Consider the following 16,640-nt stretch of genomic DNA (forward strand, 5'->3'; position numbering starts at 1 on the left):
CGAACTCAGTATGACTTGCTTCTTGGCAAACATGCCCACTCCGGGACATTAGCTTTCAGGAGCACTACATAAAAAAACTTCTAAATGAACTTAGGTTGAAAATTAAGCACCTGTGTCTATACTGCATGTGCAGTGGTACCTCGGGTTACAGACACTTCAGGTTACAGATGCTTCAGGTTACAGACTCCACTAACCCAGAAATAGTACCTCGGGTTAAGAACTTTGCTTAAGATTGAGAGCAGAAATTGTGCTCCAGTGGCACAGCGGCAGCAGGAGGCCCCATTAGCTAAGTGGTGCTTCAGGTTAAGAACAGTTTCAGGTTAAGAACAGTCCTTCGGAATGAATTAAGTACTTAACCTGAGGTACCACTGTACTTTCATCTCCCAGTGGTAGAGGATGTGATTTACATGCAAAAGGTCCCAGGTCCAAGACAAGACAGCAAGGATTAGAAGCTGATCAGTATAAATCAGTTTCCTGGGTTCCTAACAAGGACTGACCGTACAGGATTCAGCATTTTCAGCAATGTGATTCCCACCTCCACCCTCTTTTAGAGGTTGCTGAGGACTTGCAAACATTCCCATGTACTTACTAACAATGCCCTCAGTCACACTCAATCCTGTAGCCAGGACTTTGGGGCCACATTTTGAAATTTGAGAAAGCGCTGGTGGTGATGGTCACAAAATGAGTGCCATGGAGGGGTGTGGCATAACACAAAATTAGAGAGACAGCCACTCCTGTTAACCTTATGTTTATCATGGGGAGTGAAGTGTGTCCTTCTGGTCCCAGTTATGGAGCAACTCCATCCCTTCCATCACCCTGATGCTGTTGCTGTCTAATAACAGCAGAGAGCATTCCTCAGTAGGAAGAAAAATGTACTGAGGAACACCAGTCTCATAGCATTCTTTCTAGAGGGCTAGAAACTTACTTTTTTTAAATAAAGAAACAGGAAGAGTCTGGAGTACCTGCTCAGGGGCACCACTAGGCCTGGGTGCCATGGCATCTACGGGCACCTGGTTGGGGACCCCCTGATGCAGCCAAATCTAATTGGCTTTATAGCATTATGACATCCCCCACCCACAGGTCCCTGATTAAGTGGGACTGTCCATGTAACTAATTCAGGAAGACCGAAGAAGAAGCAGGTAAGAAAAACAATTGGAGACAAACAGACTCAGAAAAAGGTGAATATGTGGACAATATGAATATAAAATTCTGAGGAACAGAATTTTCATCTCGCCAAACTGCTGAGCACCAAAACACTGGGTGGTTTTTTCCTTGGCGTCTGATGTTCTCAGGAACACAATTTGTTTCTCTGATGTCAGTGGCAAGATTCAGCAAATAAGATTTGTTCCTCTGGTTCATTTCCGGCATCTTACAGTTAAACTCCCAGGCTTAATTTTGCTCCAGTTATTCCATAAACAGTTCTCATTATTTGTGATTCACATCAGTCCCGTCTTCCTAGCACAACTAGGAATGGGAACATATAGGCTCTATATAGCACACCTGGTTATCTTTTATGTCCCACTATGGTCTCTAGTCTGATTCTGCATGTTTCAAGCAGTAGCTTGATGGATGGTGGCTAACAGATTGAGGTTGAATCCTGACAAGACAGAAGCACTGTTTTTGGGGGACAGGGGACGGGTGGGTGTGGGGGATTCCCTGGTTCTGAATGGGGTAACTGTGCCCCTGAAGGACCAGGTGCGCAGCCTGGGAGTCATTCTGGACTCACAGCTGTCCATGGAGGCGCAGGTCAATTCTGTGTCCAGCTCCATCTGGTATGCAGGCTGAGACCCTACCTGCCTGCAGACTGTCTCGCCAGAGTGGTGCATGCTCTGGTTATCTCCCGCTTGGACTACTGCAATGCACCCTATGTGGGGCTACCTTTGAAGGGGACTCGGAAACTGCAATTAATCCAGAATGCGGCAGCTAGACTGGTGACTGGGAGTGGCCACTGGGACCACATAACACCGGTCTTGAAAGACCTACATTGGCTCCCAGTACGTTTCCGAGCACAATTCAAAGTGTTGGTGCTGATCTTTAAAGCCCTAAACAGCCTTGGTCCTGTATACCTGAAGGAGCGTCTCCACCCCCATCGTTCAGCCCGGACACAGATCCAGCGCCGAGGGCCTTCTGGCGGTTCCCTCATTGCGAGAAATGAGGTTACAGGGAACCAGGCAGAGGGCCTTCTCGGTAGTGGCGCCCACCCTGTGGAACATCCTCCCTTCAGATGTGAAGGAAATAAGCAGCTATCCTATCTTTAAAAGACACCTGAAGGCAGCCCTGTTCAGGGAAGTTTTTAATATTTGATGCTGTGCTGTTTTTAACATTTGATTGGGAGCCGCCCAGAGTGGCTGGGGAAACTCAGCCAGATGGGCGGGGTATAAATAATAAATTATTATAATATTATTATTATATATTGTAATAGCCGAAATGAGCTCCCCTCAGCGCAAGGGGTATTTCTGCAATAAATATGTATAGAATTTGTTGTCATCTGGATTGTTTTCAGAATTTGTGCATTTTCTTTCTTTTTCTCTTTCTCCAGAGGGTATGAACTGTATGAACAAAGATCATGGGTGCGCACATATCTGCCGAGAGACACCCAAAGGTGGGGTTGCCTGTGAATGTAGGCCTGGCTTTGAACTTGCCAAAAACCAGAAGGACTGCAAATGTAGGTAGATGCAGACTAAATCTTAACTACCCAACATGCCTTAATTTCCACATTGCTGTTGTTTTATAAAAATCAAGGAATCCATTTCATTTCATTGACCTGTGGGTTTGGGTTAAGTATTTCCTGCCCATCTCGTAATCAGAGGCAGCATATATGGAATTATTCAATGTATTTAACAGGCATGCTGTACAACCACACGTTGATTCGATGGGTGAAGAAATTTGTATCTGTTTCTTAATTCTCTGGTGTTAAATAGAACTGATAAATATTGGAGGAAGTTGTTCCAGATTGCCATTTGAGGGTTGTTGTTTTTAGTAAAAATGAAGTAGGAATGGATGAAGTAGGATGTCTAATAACCCGGCTCCCCTTTGAATATTGGTGAAGGAGTTATGCAGACCCCATAAGAAAGTTAAAACTAAAAACATTGGTTATCTGACCCTGGTTGAACCACTTTCCTACTTTTTCAGTCACCCGGTCACCAGGTTCCTCAGTCTCCACAGTGCAGCCCGAAGGCTTTGCAAAGGTTTTGCATTCCCTCATGTATGCATACTGTATTCAAGTTTGGGTGGCATAACTGGAACTGTGGTTGATAGACCCAACATGGAACTCACAGACATAGTGCAGAGCTTTCCAAAGTGTGTGTTGTGACACGTTAGTTTGTTGGCTGCAGTGTGTAGGTGTGTTTCCATTCATTTTGTTATTACAGTTTATGCATATGTCCATATTTCTTATAAGGGATTAGTTTAAACTCCAGTTTGCTAGTAAAACTGAATTACCGTGTCACCAACATGAAAAGTTTGGAAAGCTCTGATATCGTGAATTGAATAGGGTGAGCCCTGAGAAACATGCACCATGGTGTGTTTTATTGCCATGGAACTGGAGCATATATGTGATGGACATGGATAATTTTTCTATCAATTGACTGTATTAGGATTCCAGATCCTGTCCTTAGCAGCTGTTTCTTAAAGAGTTTTGAGGTGGGAGAGGCAACACAAACATAGTTTTCCGCACTGCAGTGATGAGAAAACCTGCACCTGCAAAGAGTCTGGAATTTCTGCATTACTGTAGATCTAGAATCATAGAATTGTAGAGTTGGAGGGACCCCAAGGGTCATCTAGTTGAACCCCCTGCAATGCAGGAAACTCAACTAGATCACACATAACAGGTGGCCATCCAACCTCTGCTTGAAAACCTCCAAGGAAAGAGTCTCTTGGGAGTCTGTTCCACTGCTGAACAACTCTTACAGTCAGAAAGTTCTTCCTGATGTTTAGTTGGAATCTCCTTTCTTTTAGCTTTAATCCATCGGTTTGGGTCCTAGCCTCCAGAGCAGTAGAAAACAAGCTTGTTTCATCTTCCATGTGGTAGTCCTTTAAATATTTGAAGGTGGCTACCATATCTCCTCCAAGTCTCCTCTAGGCTAAACATACCAAATTCCCTGAACTGTTCCTCATAAGGCTTGGTTTCCAGATCCTTGATCATCTTGGTTGCCCTCTTTTGTACACATTCCAGCTTGTCAATATCCTTCTTAAATTGTGGTACCCAGAACTGGACACAGGACTCTGGGTGTGGTCTGACCAAGGCGGAATAGATCAGTACTATTACTTTCCTTGATTGCGAAGCTATTTCTGATGCAGCCTATCATAGCCTTACCTTTTTTTCCTGCTGCATCACGGGGTTGACTCATGTTAAGCTTGTGCTCTACTAAGTATCTAGTACATACACATGTACTACTGGCAAGCTAGTTCCCCATCTTATATTTGTGCATCTGGTTATTCCTGCCTACATGCAGAACCATACATTTGTCCCTATTAGAATTCATGTTGTTAGTTTGGGCCCATTTCTGTCTTCTGTGACATTAGCTAACCTTCCCAGTTTCGTGTCATCTGCAAATTTGCTGAGCATCCCACCAGTAACTTCATCCAAGTCGTTTATAAAGACATTGAACAACAACGCGCCCAGGACAGAATCCCGTGGCATCCCACTTGTCACTTTTTTTACAGGCTGACAAGGAACGATTAGTGAACATTCTGGGTTCAGTCAGTCAACCAGCTACAAATCCACCTAACAGTTAATCTCATCCAGTCCACATTTTACCAGCTGCTCTGCAAGAATATCATGGGGGTCTGGGTCAAAAGCCTTGCTGAAATCAAGATACACTACGTCCACAGACTTCCTTTGATCCACCAAGACTTTATCGAAAAAAGAAATGAGATTTGTCTGGCATCACTTGTTTTGGAGAAACCCATGCTGGGTCTTAGTAATTATAGCATCCTTTCCTAAGTTCTAGGACCTTACCTGGTATTGACGTCAAGCGGACCAGTTGGTAGCTACCTGCACCTTCTTCTTTTTCCCTTTTGAAGAAGGGGAAAACATTTGCCTGCCTTCAGTCTGCAGAGACCTCATCTGTTCTCCAATAATTCTCAAAGATTATAGACAAAGGCTCTGATATTACATGTGCAAGCTCCTTTAGTACCCTTGGGTGTAGCTGATCAGACCCTGGGGATTTGAATTCCTCTAAAGTGGCTAGGTGTTCCCTTCCTACTTCTTCTCCTATCATGGGCTTCGCCTCCCTCCTTGAATCACTTATTCTGTTATCACCAGGTTGAGCACTGCTTTCCTTTTGGGTGAAGACAGAAGCAAAGTAGGTGTTGAGGCATTCCACCTTCTCTCTGTCCCCCAATAGCATTTCTCCATCTTCTGCACGCAAGGGACCTACTACTTGCTTGTTCTTCCTCTTGCTTCAAACATTACCAAAAAACCCCCTTTTTTATTTATATTTTTAACCTGCCTTGCAAACCTAAGCTTTGGGCTGCCTGGCCTTCTCCTTGCAACTGCTGGCTACTCATCTATACTCTTCTTCATGATTTTGCCTTTCTTCTGTTTCTTTAACATGCAGCCACACCGATTTCTTTAGGTTCTTCCCACTTCTCTTTCTTCCTGGAATTGTCCTCCTTCGTGCCTTCAGTACAGGAGTTGGAACTAACAGACTAATGCAAATGCATGAAGATGCCTTATAATAATGTATGTGGCCTGGCAGGTATACCAAGAGGTGGAGACTTGCCCAAGGCCATAGCCAGATAAGGATTTGAACCTTGGTTTCACACAGCTAAATCCAATGTTCCAATATACCACAGGGGTCCAGTATTACCAACCTCTGCAGCCACTTGAAAATCTTTCAACGTGGAGTAAAGGTATTGTTGGGCTTAACCATGTGGCTGGACCCAACGTGTGGCTGCAACACATTAGGTTTGTAAGCAGCTCCTGTGTGACTCCCCCTCCTCTGAATCTGTTGTGATGGAGGCACAGATAGGAGATCCAGTGGATTGAGTTTTGGATATTATTGTGAACGCCTGACTTCAAGTTCTCACTTAGCTGTAATTAAGTAGATGGTCTCTGGGATAATCATAATCTCTAAGCCTAATCTGTTTCAAAAATGGGATAGCAAAGAGAGCAGCAGACACTGTCAAACCTTGATTTTAAATCAGGATTTGGGAAGCTTTTCCATTTTGGATTATCTTAGACTTAGACCATCAAACCTCTGGTCAAAAATGGATCAGGACTGGGCCCTTAGAGGCCTCTGCTTCCTGACAAACCAAGTTCATATGTTTCCCAGCATCTTGAAACCCATGACGCAAGGATGGCAAAGGTGTGGGGTGTGGGTCCCTGCTGTGGCCATCCTTGGGAAAGGTGCTGCCCTGGCCAGCTCCTTCCATCTAATAAGCAGTGTGCGCACACCAAACCCTGAAAATATGTTCCAGTACAATGTTCAAAATTCACTGAATGCACATTCTTATGGTACCTGACAGACCTAAAACAATATTGCTAATGTCCAAAGATGCACTGGGTGATATACAGTCACCTAAACATAATAGTTTAGGTGGGACGCGGGTGGCGCTGTGGGTAAAACCTCAGTGCCTAGGACTTGCCGATCGTATGGTCGGCGGTTCGAATCCCCGCGGCGGGGTGAGCTCCCGTCGTTCGGTCCCAGCTCCTGCCCACCTAGCAGTTCAAAAGCACTCTTAAGTGCAAGTAGATAAATAGGTACGGCTTTATAGCGGGAAGGTAAACAGCGTTTCCGTGTGCTGCGCTGGTACTGGATCGCCAGCTGCAGCTTCGTCACGCTGGCCACGTGACCCGGAAGTGTCTTCGGGCGGCGCCAGCTCACAGCCTCTAGAGCGAGATGAGCACGCAACCCTAGAGTCGGACACGACTGGCCCATACGGGCAGGGGTACCTTTACCTTTAAACATAATAGTTAGCATTCAATAGTTTGTATCCAACCATAAGTAGATGGGGAAATAAACATTTTCAGACACTCAGACCCATCAAAGATTGTCAGCAGTCTCACATGCATGTTGCCCTTACTCCCGCTAATATCACTTAGGAAGTATGTGATGACAAATTTGGAGCCAAAACACTGCCACTGAGAAACAAGTGGGTATCAACATCCTTGGGAGACCTCAATGTTTTCAGAAGTACAAAACATAAAAAGCCTAGGCAATAAAAATGTCTCTAAGCCATCCAGCAGCTAGAATCATAAACACGAGCCCTCCTGTTCCAATGCTGTGTAGCATTTTGTGGAAGGTCGTACTTCTTTGCCAAATTTTAGACATTCAGAGCAAAAGCTAGGTGGACTGATAGATTTTCAATAAACTATATTCCTATTGAAAAAATTAAGCTATATAAACACATATGTTAACTGAATTTGAGTGCGGAAAGCAATGCATTATTTATAACAATTAAGGATGTGATTTTTCTAAGCTATTTTAAGTGTCAGAAGTGCTTTGTATATGTTGCATTTTTTCTAAGTGCTCAGTTTTCTACATGCAATTTCTGAATAAACCTCACAGAACCACTTTCAAATGGTATTATTTTCCCGTCATCACAGACGTGTGTGGGTTTGAGGCAGAGAATAAAGATACTTAGGGAGTTTATGGCAAGATAAGATCTGAAGCAGCTTACACCTGAAACTCTTCTTCGTCATTTTCTCTAGCTTATGCATGTCGTGGGAGCAAAAAGGCATAGCGTACAAAGACAGCACATTCTGTTGCCACAGGCCATGCATTCTGGCAACCACAAGAAACTCTCCTCTCAGATAGTCACTTTGGTGTTGCAGGAAAAGTTGTAAATGCACAACCTTTGCCCACTCAAATTTGGAAGTTGCTAAATAACCATAGGTTGGGTCATCAAAGCATAAAAAGAAGAGGTTTGGTGGTGGTAAAGTTAACTGCCCCAGTTAGTTAGTTAGTTAGTTAGTTAGTTAGTTAGTTAGTTAAGTTAGTTCCTTCGTCAGTTAGTTTAGTTAGCTAGTTAACACTTCCTCATTGGTTTTTAAAAGCTTTCACATTCTGAAGAACTAACAATAGAAACAAATTTCAAATCTGGGCTATTTTTCTACTGTGCTCTGATTTCTGAAGCTATAGGTTAAGTCACTGCTGGAAAAGAGCAACACCTTCCCCGGGACAGGAAAATCTCTCCCCCCCCCCCCCGGTGCTGTATTGAATGTTATTAATGTAAATGAATAATGGAAAAGTATGATGGCCTCGGAGTAACGGTAGCCCAGTGCAGACAATCAGAGTGTCTAGCTGGGGGTGGGGTGGGCGGGGCGGGGGGGTTTGCAGATCCCTCACTGGACTCAACCTTTCTGCATTCAGGCTCCTTTCTGCAAGGGACCTACATGCTTGTGTTCCAGTCGTGCAGCCTGTAACCTAGAACAATAATGGGCATGGGTCATATGTTCGGAACCTGTGTGAGTTGGGGCTTTTGCACATAGAAACTCTGAACATGCGGAGGTTTGCCATGGGAAGGGATGGACTGGTGGGTGCAATCCTGATCTGCTTACTCCCACTTGTGCATGCGACACACTTTGACCATCTGCACAGGGCTACCAGCTGCTTGGAGATTTTGGAAATAGCTATTTTGTTGTCATGTGTATTGCTTTTTTAAAACAACAGCAACTTGAACTTATTTTTTGTGCCTAGAACTCCTCCAAACTAATTGGTTTCACTGTTGTTTTATTCATACATATATATACACACACATTTTTGGGGGAATAACTAGTAACCTGTAACTATGGAAATGGAGGCTGCCAACACACCTGTGATGACACAGATACGGGACCTGTGTGCGGTTGTCATCAAAAGTATGCCCTACACTCGGACGGCCGAACATGTATTGGTAAGTACCCCCCCTCTGAATTGTACAAATATGTGTGTGGAATTGAAATGCTGCTTAAAAGAGTGGGTCATAAACTCCCGATCTTATCTAGTAAGTTTAAATTTGTAAAAGTGATAGAAGGCAGCATTTGAAAGCTATAATACATTTGTTGGTTAAGGATTTATCACTTTTTAATAGCTTGATATGTGTGCATGTGTACACAAACCCATATGTGTGTATTCTTCCCTGGTATTTTGTATACTTCTGGATGTTGGAAAAAAGCAGCGGCAATCTCTTAGACTGGCTGTTCATATAGAGGAAACATGAACCAGAAGTTTTTATCTGGGCTGTTCTGCTATCCACAGTATTACATTTTGCTCCTTTTAAAAATTCAGGAGTATAAATGATGCTCATTGCGATAGAAGTTTTTAGTAATGGTTTCACTGGGAGAAAGTGATAGCTAAAGTCATTCTTTTATGTTTAAAATATCTGTTCAAACATGCCATGACCTATATAGCTGCCTATTCATATTACAACCATGCAACCAGAATTCATCACCTGAATCCATTTGTGTGGGTGGCTCCCCACGTGGTTCTGGTGGAGTGGGACCCATGCGGTTGCTCAAATTGAGACTTTTTCTAATACCCCCAAGCATATCTGCTCATTGGAAAAAATGGAGCAGAACATGTTATTAATTAGATTCTTTTTTTAAAAAAAATCTGTTTTATGCATATTGAGCATGCAATTATTTCAGCCAGTTTGTAGAGTATTCATGGTAAAATTAATGCAATAGCTGCCGACTGTACTGAACTCCATCCTGGAACCTGAGCACTAATGATTACAGCCAGGGCATCTGGGCAGTGTGAGAAAGGGAGTTCAAACTTCAAAAAGAAGTGATTTGGTGAGGACCAGACACATGACAGATTGTGAATGGAGTGGAAGAAGAGCTAGAATTATATGGAAAGAATGCTTTCTGTCATGGTGTTGTCACTTGGACAATTTTGCACCACCATGAGAAGCAGAATATATTCTTTCGAGATGTTCTTTTACACATGTTTTATTGTGGTTATAAGCACAGAAACCAAGAATTTACCTTTTTCCTTTTTTTATGTATGGTGCATTTGTGGGGGAGAACTGCAATTGTTTCAGTTAATAAGAAGCTGTTGTAACACTTCCTCTAGATTTTAAACCAAAATCTAGAAGCCCTTTAAATTTAAAAATTCATGGAACATAATTCTAGTCACAGATACACACTTTAACATCCACTGATTTTAGTGGAGGCAATATGTGCCTAACTTTCTGAATGAAATCTGAGATTTACACTTTTGGCATGATCACGCTGTATGGTACTTAAGTTTTTGTGGGATGTGGGGGTGTTCATTAGTTGTATTTTTCTGTACTTTGTCTGTTTCAAAGCAGAGAAATACTGTATAACAAACTGAAGCATTCTCAAAGAGCCTAATCCAACAAAAGGCAAGCTCTCTCAGTGCTGTTAATTTCAGTGGGAGCATCAAGCATGGGTTTAAATAGCCCCTATTCAAAGTAAAAGATTTTGTCTTAATTGTCCCCATAATCCACATAATTTTAAAGCATTTTTCTTTAGATAGATTTTGCTCATAAGTTACAATTAGTTGTGGCTGACTTTGATTTGGCATTTCCAGAATTATGTCAGATAAGTTGTAAAAGTATTTGTCTTAACCTTTGATTGCAAGACTTAACCATTGTGAAAATTAGAGAGCTCAAGAGAAATTACTAGTAAAATTTGACTCTAAAACATTAAAGAAGTCCTATTTTCCGTGATCCACATCTAATTGTACAAAGTGAACAAAATTTAGATAAATATTTCCCAACAAATTTTGTACAGCAAGCTATCACTATATAGCTTAATCAGCGGTCATTAATTTCCTCTTTAAAGCTAAAATATTTATTCCTTAATTAAAGGTGTGTGAATGTCTGTGGTGAATCTAACATATCTTGACATCTGTGGATAACTGTATAATTCCATCGATCTTATATGTGTATTGAAGTCTTTTGAGCTGATGAAATTAAATGTCTTTTTAACATGCTTTGATTCTGGACACCCTAAAGTCTTGATCCTGGGAAGGAAACCATTCAGTCAGCCCTCAGTGCTAAGCATATGCTCCGTACAATCAGCTCTCTGGATGAAATTAACAGATTTGTCTTAAAGATTTAGCCCCTTGTACGTTTATTAAATGCAGTCTAATTGTGATTACAATACAGCTGTTACAATATTCACTGCATACATCTTATTCTTGGGTTTCTTCTATTTTTATTTTTTGAAAGCACCATTAAAACCTTAGAGAGCCATTATAGGGTTGGAAATCTTGGTACAGTTTTTATTTTGTGAAGTGATGAGTAGATCATGCTCTGATTTCAGGGCGATGCTTATTTGGTTTGGCATAGAGAAAAACTGTTGAACTGTTGGAAACTGTACTTTCCCCCTCCCTTTCTGCAAAGTTATTGTATAATATGACTTTATATTACATTTTCTGTTCCTGTAATTTAAGTCGCATATTGCTGCTTTCGTTGGGTCCTCCACCCTCCTCTTTCTTCTGAGTAGTCCTTTCTCTTAGATATTTTTTAAACTTTTGTTTTGTTTCCATTTTTATTCCTGCTTTCTGGTGATGGTTCCTGATTGCCTGTCTTGTCTGATACCTGATGTTCATTAATTATTGAAAAAAATATTAAAAGAAAAATGAAAAACCTCAAAACAAAGCCTCTATTGCAGCCTGATCCCATCTAGAACTTGGTTTCTTCTTAGAACAATATCTTGTTACCCAGCCATTTAGTGTTATCACAAATAAAACCTGCCAGCTGCCTCTACTTCTTCTGATTCCTTCTCCTATCTACCTACAGTTTGCTGACTTCAGTGGTGTCTGTAACTTGGACATCGCTGCAAATATGCAAATGTCTGCAATGGCACATAAGTACCCTTTCGTCTAACCCGTTTTGTCTTTGTTTTCTTGACTTATCCTCTCATTTTATGTCTGCTGCATGTGAAAAGTCCCCACTTGTGTTTCGTATTTTTCTTTTTAAATGCAATTCTCCATCCCATATCAATTATTTTAATCGCTTAGCCTCTGCTCCCTGTATTGCTTCCCCACCCGCCATGTATGAGACCTTTCATTCACCTCATCATCTGTTCCCATCCTTGCAAACAAATTGTTTAAGTATATTTCTAAGTATTGCATAACTTAAATTCTTCTAATGCTGGATAGGAGCTTTCCGTATAAAGGACATCAGAACCTACCTGAGGATGTCCTTTGCTAACAATGCCCCCCGCCCCCGCTTAACTGCATGCTTCTAAAAATTACTAGACTTTTCTTGTGACATCTTTTTTCTAGCATTGAATGTTTAGCTAGTCGTGTTCCATAGACAAGCAGGCAACCAGCACTGCCCAACTTAATTGTTTTGGTTTTTTTTTATATTTGTGTTTGTTTTTACGGTTTTTAAAATTTGCATGCAGTTTTTGTTTTTGATACACTGTGTCAACATGCACAAAGCTGTCATGTTCCCATGCCCATCCATCACCGGATTCTTTTAGCTCTCTTCTGTGTTCAGTCTCCTTGTTGCCAGCTGTGTTCAAAAGCTGCCACCTACCTCTCCGCCTGCAGCTACGTCGATTGTCTTTCCTCCTTTTCTTTTTTTAACAATGTGTTGAAATCGAAACCTTATCATTTAAATTTCTTAATTAACACCGATCTGGGGCACCTTCTCTTTTGTGTTTGTGTTATGGCTGGCGTGAGACCAGCTTAATATGTGTTTGCTGGCTAATTACTTTGTTTTTCATCATCATTTTCTTCTCCCCACCCCCCTCCTCCACTCCCCTCCTTCCCTCCAGCATACTTTTATTTATTTCTGGGATTTCAAATGGAATTAACTCTCTAAATGGGGTTTTAGTGCTTTCATGCTTCTTGGCTTTGGTTGCACCAGGCTAAGAAACTTTCTTCAGCAGTGGAAAATTGGGCTTTTCATTAACCAACTGCTCCATGTTTGTCCCTTACTTGTGTTTTAGAGAAGGATGAGGCTGCAATTGAGAGTTCTGAGTTCAATGCCACGTCAGTAGCTGATGTGGACAAGCGGGTGAAACGGCGGCTACTTATGGGTAACACTTTTCTTCCACTTCCTTTGATGTGCTCTCAACTTTTGTCTCTTGTGTGTATGGGGGTGTGGGGGTGTGTTTTGAGTATTTCTGTTTTTAATTTGTTCATCTGTTTGCTGAGGTCACAATTCGTTTTAGAATCCTGATCTTTCATCGAAAAGTTCATTTCCCATTTTAAATCTACTCTCTCTCCACACAAACCCCTCTAATACTGTAGCTTTAATGTTGAAAGACTTTGGTGCAAAGAAGAGAATCTTGGCCACTAACCTTATTTAGTACCTTTTTGCAAGTCTGATTTTCACATGTGGCTTTTGTGTTTCTGTGAGTACAAATCGACCCGAGTGGGTCAGCTTCATCGTTTAGCGTTACCCTTTGTAGCAAGTTCCAGTGGTATAAAATGCTTGATGTCATTCTTTTTGTACTTTTGGTTTAAAGTATTTATACCCTTGCTTGAAATAATTTTATATCCTCATGGTTTGGAATTGTTGGAATTATTTCCTCCTCCCCCATTACGGAGCCCTTGGGCACTTTTCTTTCAAAAATTAAAAAAAACACACCATACAGTGGTACCTCCGGTTGCGAACGGGATCCGTTCCGGAGTCCCGTTCACAACATGAAAAGCCTGCAACCTGAAGTGCCATATCTGCGCATGTGCGCAGTGTGATCTGGTGCTTCTGCATGTGCATGAAGCACGATTTAGTGCTACTGCACATGCACAAGCGGCGAAACCCGGAAGTAACCCTTTCCGGTACTTCTGGGTCGCCGTGGGACACAACGTGAAAGAACGTAACATGAAGCATACGTAACATGAGGTATTACTGTACATTTAAAAAATAGAAGCAGCATTTTGCAGGATTATTGATCATTTGAAATTGATACCTGCGTAGGCAAGTAGCTCTGTGCTACCTGCCAAGGTTGTGTTTCTTCCCAGGTGAAGCTGAATCAAAGGTTTTCATGCCTCTCCCTTGGCCAATCTCACATGGATGGAAACAGTGGTCCAGGGTAGGAGGAATGTGTTGCTGGCCTCGCGTTTCTTTGCTCCAGAACACATAATATTGGAAATGAACAGTTTTGTTATAATATAAACCCATTGTGTTGCTATTTAATGAACACCTTCAAGAATTGATCGTTACTTATTCAATTTGTATTATTCTGCTGCTCAGTCAGAAGGCTCTCAATTGATGATTGCTCCTGCAATTCGTTGTACAAATAAAAAGGGATATTCCTATTTGTTTGATGAAAGTGTGAATTGTGTGTGCAATCCATATGTCGTTTCTTCTATCAACTTGCCTTTTCTAGGTTTAGCAAGAGGCTCACCACACGCTTCTGTCAAACATGTATTTGCAACTGAATTTGGATTGTTGATTGTAGCCACAGATTCTTTTGTGGGGGACCCCCCCCCTTGAAGTCTTTCAACACTGTGTTGCTGATTTTAGTTACAATTTTTACACATTTTCTGAGGAGCTCAATCAAAAATTGTATTGAGCATTTCATTACTTTACTTGTAGAGTCATAGAATTTGAAGCTAGTGAGGGTGACACAAAATTATTATTTTTTGTACCTTCATCTTACAAACTTCAAGCTTTTTGCCAGTTGAAAGAAAATGGTTATAAGAAGCCTCCTTTCAGTTGTTTGGCAGCCACTGAATGGCCTTTCTGAATATTCTTTGTGATACAGAGAAATAGTTGCAAGTAAATTGCATGATTGCAAAATATTTCCCCCCATTCTTTTTAGAGCCAGTGTACACACACTTTGCACAGAGTGAGACGGTAGAATTCTGAACTGTACCAGAATTCTATCACCTCATAATGCATTGATTTCCTAACTGTGGGCCGCTGTTGCAATACAAATGTTTGATTGCAAGTCCAGCAACCTAACCTAAATACTTATCATCTGTCTGAAAGGTAGGCTGGTCCTTAGTTATGTGAAATATTTGATAAAACAGGTATTTCCCCCTGTCCTAGCAGGACCATGCCATTATTATTATTATTATTATTATTATTATTATTATTATTATTATTGCAAATTAAGCCTCTTACCAACATGATAAAATCCACTGATTCTTTATACATAGATGTTTCATTTTAATAAGGATGAGGAATTTGTAGGAAGGCATACAGATGAAGAAATATTTCTGTCTATTCATCATTCAAGGTGGGAGTTAAGCTGGCAACAAGTTTAGATGGGTAGGAATGCATAGCATATATCATCTTCAGAGGCGGGGGCTAGTGGCTTCAGTTTTTTAAGTTCTCAGAGCAAAAATTTAAATTTAATTATTGCTGAGGAATTGCAAAGAGGCCAAAGTTGAGAGGATATGAAGTTTGTTCTAGACACTCATGTTTGTTTATTAATTACATTTATATACCACTTTTGTCTTCTAAGGATCCCAAGGTAGTGTACAGTCCTCTTCCCTGTTTGATCCTCACAACAAATAGATATGACAGTTGACTTTTACAGTGTAATCCTATGAATGTTTATTTAAAAGTCCCGTTGCATTTAATGTAATTCGTGCAACCTTATGATGAACTCAGATCGAAACGTCGCTTTATTAAAATGATAAATAAATAAGGCTAAGAAACAGATTCCAAAGCTTAACACCTTATCAGCATATCCCGTAATTATATAACTTTTGCACATGGATTGACAATAAAAACTGCTGCAGATTTTGAATACCGGTATATTCCAGAAGGCAACCGTTTTTAAAGGGACTTTAGAAGTCTGTCCAAATAACAAGTTGTCTCCTGAGCCCCATAATGCTTTGAAATAAATGGCACAGTTGACACACACAATAATAATAATAAATAACGCAATCCATAAAAATGTACAAATCAGGTCAGTAGCTCATTTAGCTCAGCATCTTGTTCTCACAGTGGCCAACCAGGTGTCCATTCAAAACCTGCAAGCAAGACCAGAGCCCAACAGCGCTCTCCTTTCCTGTCTCTGTAGTTCACCTGTGTGCTGTGTGAACTGTGTTCTCTGAATCTGCCCCACATTCAGCTTCCCTGGACATCCACAACATCCATTTCCACTGGATGTTCACTTTCATTGGCCGTCCATCTTGACTTTCTCAGTCTGCTTTCTCCACACTGTGCATCATTGGATACACTTCTTATTCGCATCTTCTCTAAATCAAAAAGCCTTTACTACAGTAGAGGTTTTCCACAGCTGCAGCTACTGAAGTAGTCGGCCCAAAGAAACCTTAACAATCCTCCTTGCTATCTTTTTCAGAAGACTCTTTCTTATTATTTCAGGGACAGATAACCAGTTTATGACGAGGTAAATCTGGGGGCTTGCCTACTTCTAAAAATGTGTGTAAGAGTGTATCAGTACAGGTGACCAGGAATGACTGTCGCCTTTTGTGGTTTTCATTACTCCAGTCCTGGCCATGGAGAAAACCCTTCCTTCCTTGTACTTGCCATATTGATTTATCACTACTCCCTGATCCTTCATTAGGGAGGTAGATGGCAAATATATTCTCAAAGTCCTAGAGCATTATTCATACTGATGGTGTCATTTCAAAGAGGTCAGTACAATGTTTTCCCCATATTTAGTTTTGTTCTTTTTCTCTTAAAAAGAATATCAAATTGCTTTTAAGCTGACAAAGTCCTCTGCTGCAGGACTATTAAACCTGTTGTGTGTAGTGTCACACTTTAGAATTTCCCTTGTGACAGAATTCACACAGAAATGTAACTTCATG

General features: G+C 41.2%; 1 protein-coding gene across 6 annotated transcripts in view; it reads left to right on the forward strand.

The window, feature by feature from the left end:
• Window positions 1–16,640, forward strand: part of SCUBE1 (signal peptide, CUB domain and EGF like domain containing 1) — a 178,979-nt gene that overhangs the window by 85,715 nt on the left and 76,624 nt on the right. For 5 of the 6 annotated variants that reach the window (XM_083738725.1, XM_083738726.1, XM_083738728.1 and 2 more), the window contains 3 exons: window positions 2,540–2,665; window positions 8,725–8,841; window positions 12,857–12,946. In XM_083738725.1, coding sequence (XP_083594851.1) covers window positions 2,540–2,665; window positions 8,725–8,841; window positions 12,857–12,946 — 333 coding nt within the window. The remainder of the gene's footprint in view (window positions 1–2,539; window positions 2,666–8,724; window positions 8,842–12,856; window positions 12,947–16,640) is intronic. The other variant, XM_083738727.1, reaches the window with a different exon arrangement.

The sequence above is a fragment of the Podarcis gaigeae genome, assembly GCF_964106915.1.
Source record: "Podarcis gaigeae genome assembly, chromosome: 5".
Classification (NCBI taxonomy): Eukaryota; Metazoa; Chordata; class Lepidosauria; order Squamata; family Lacertidae; genus Podarcis; species Podarcis gaigeae.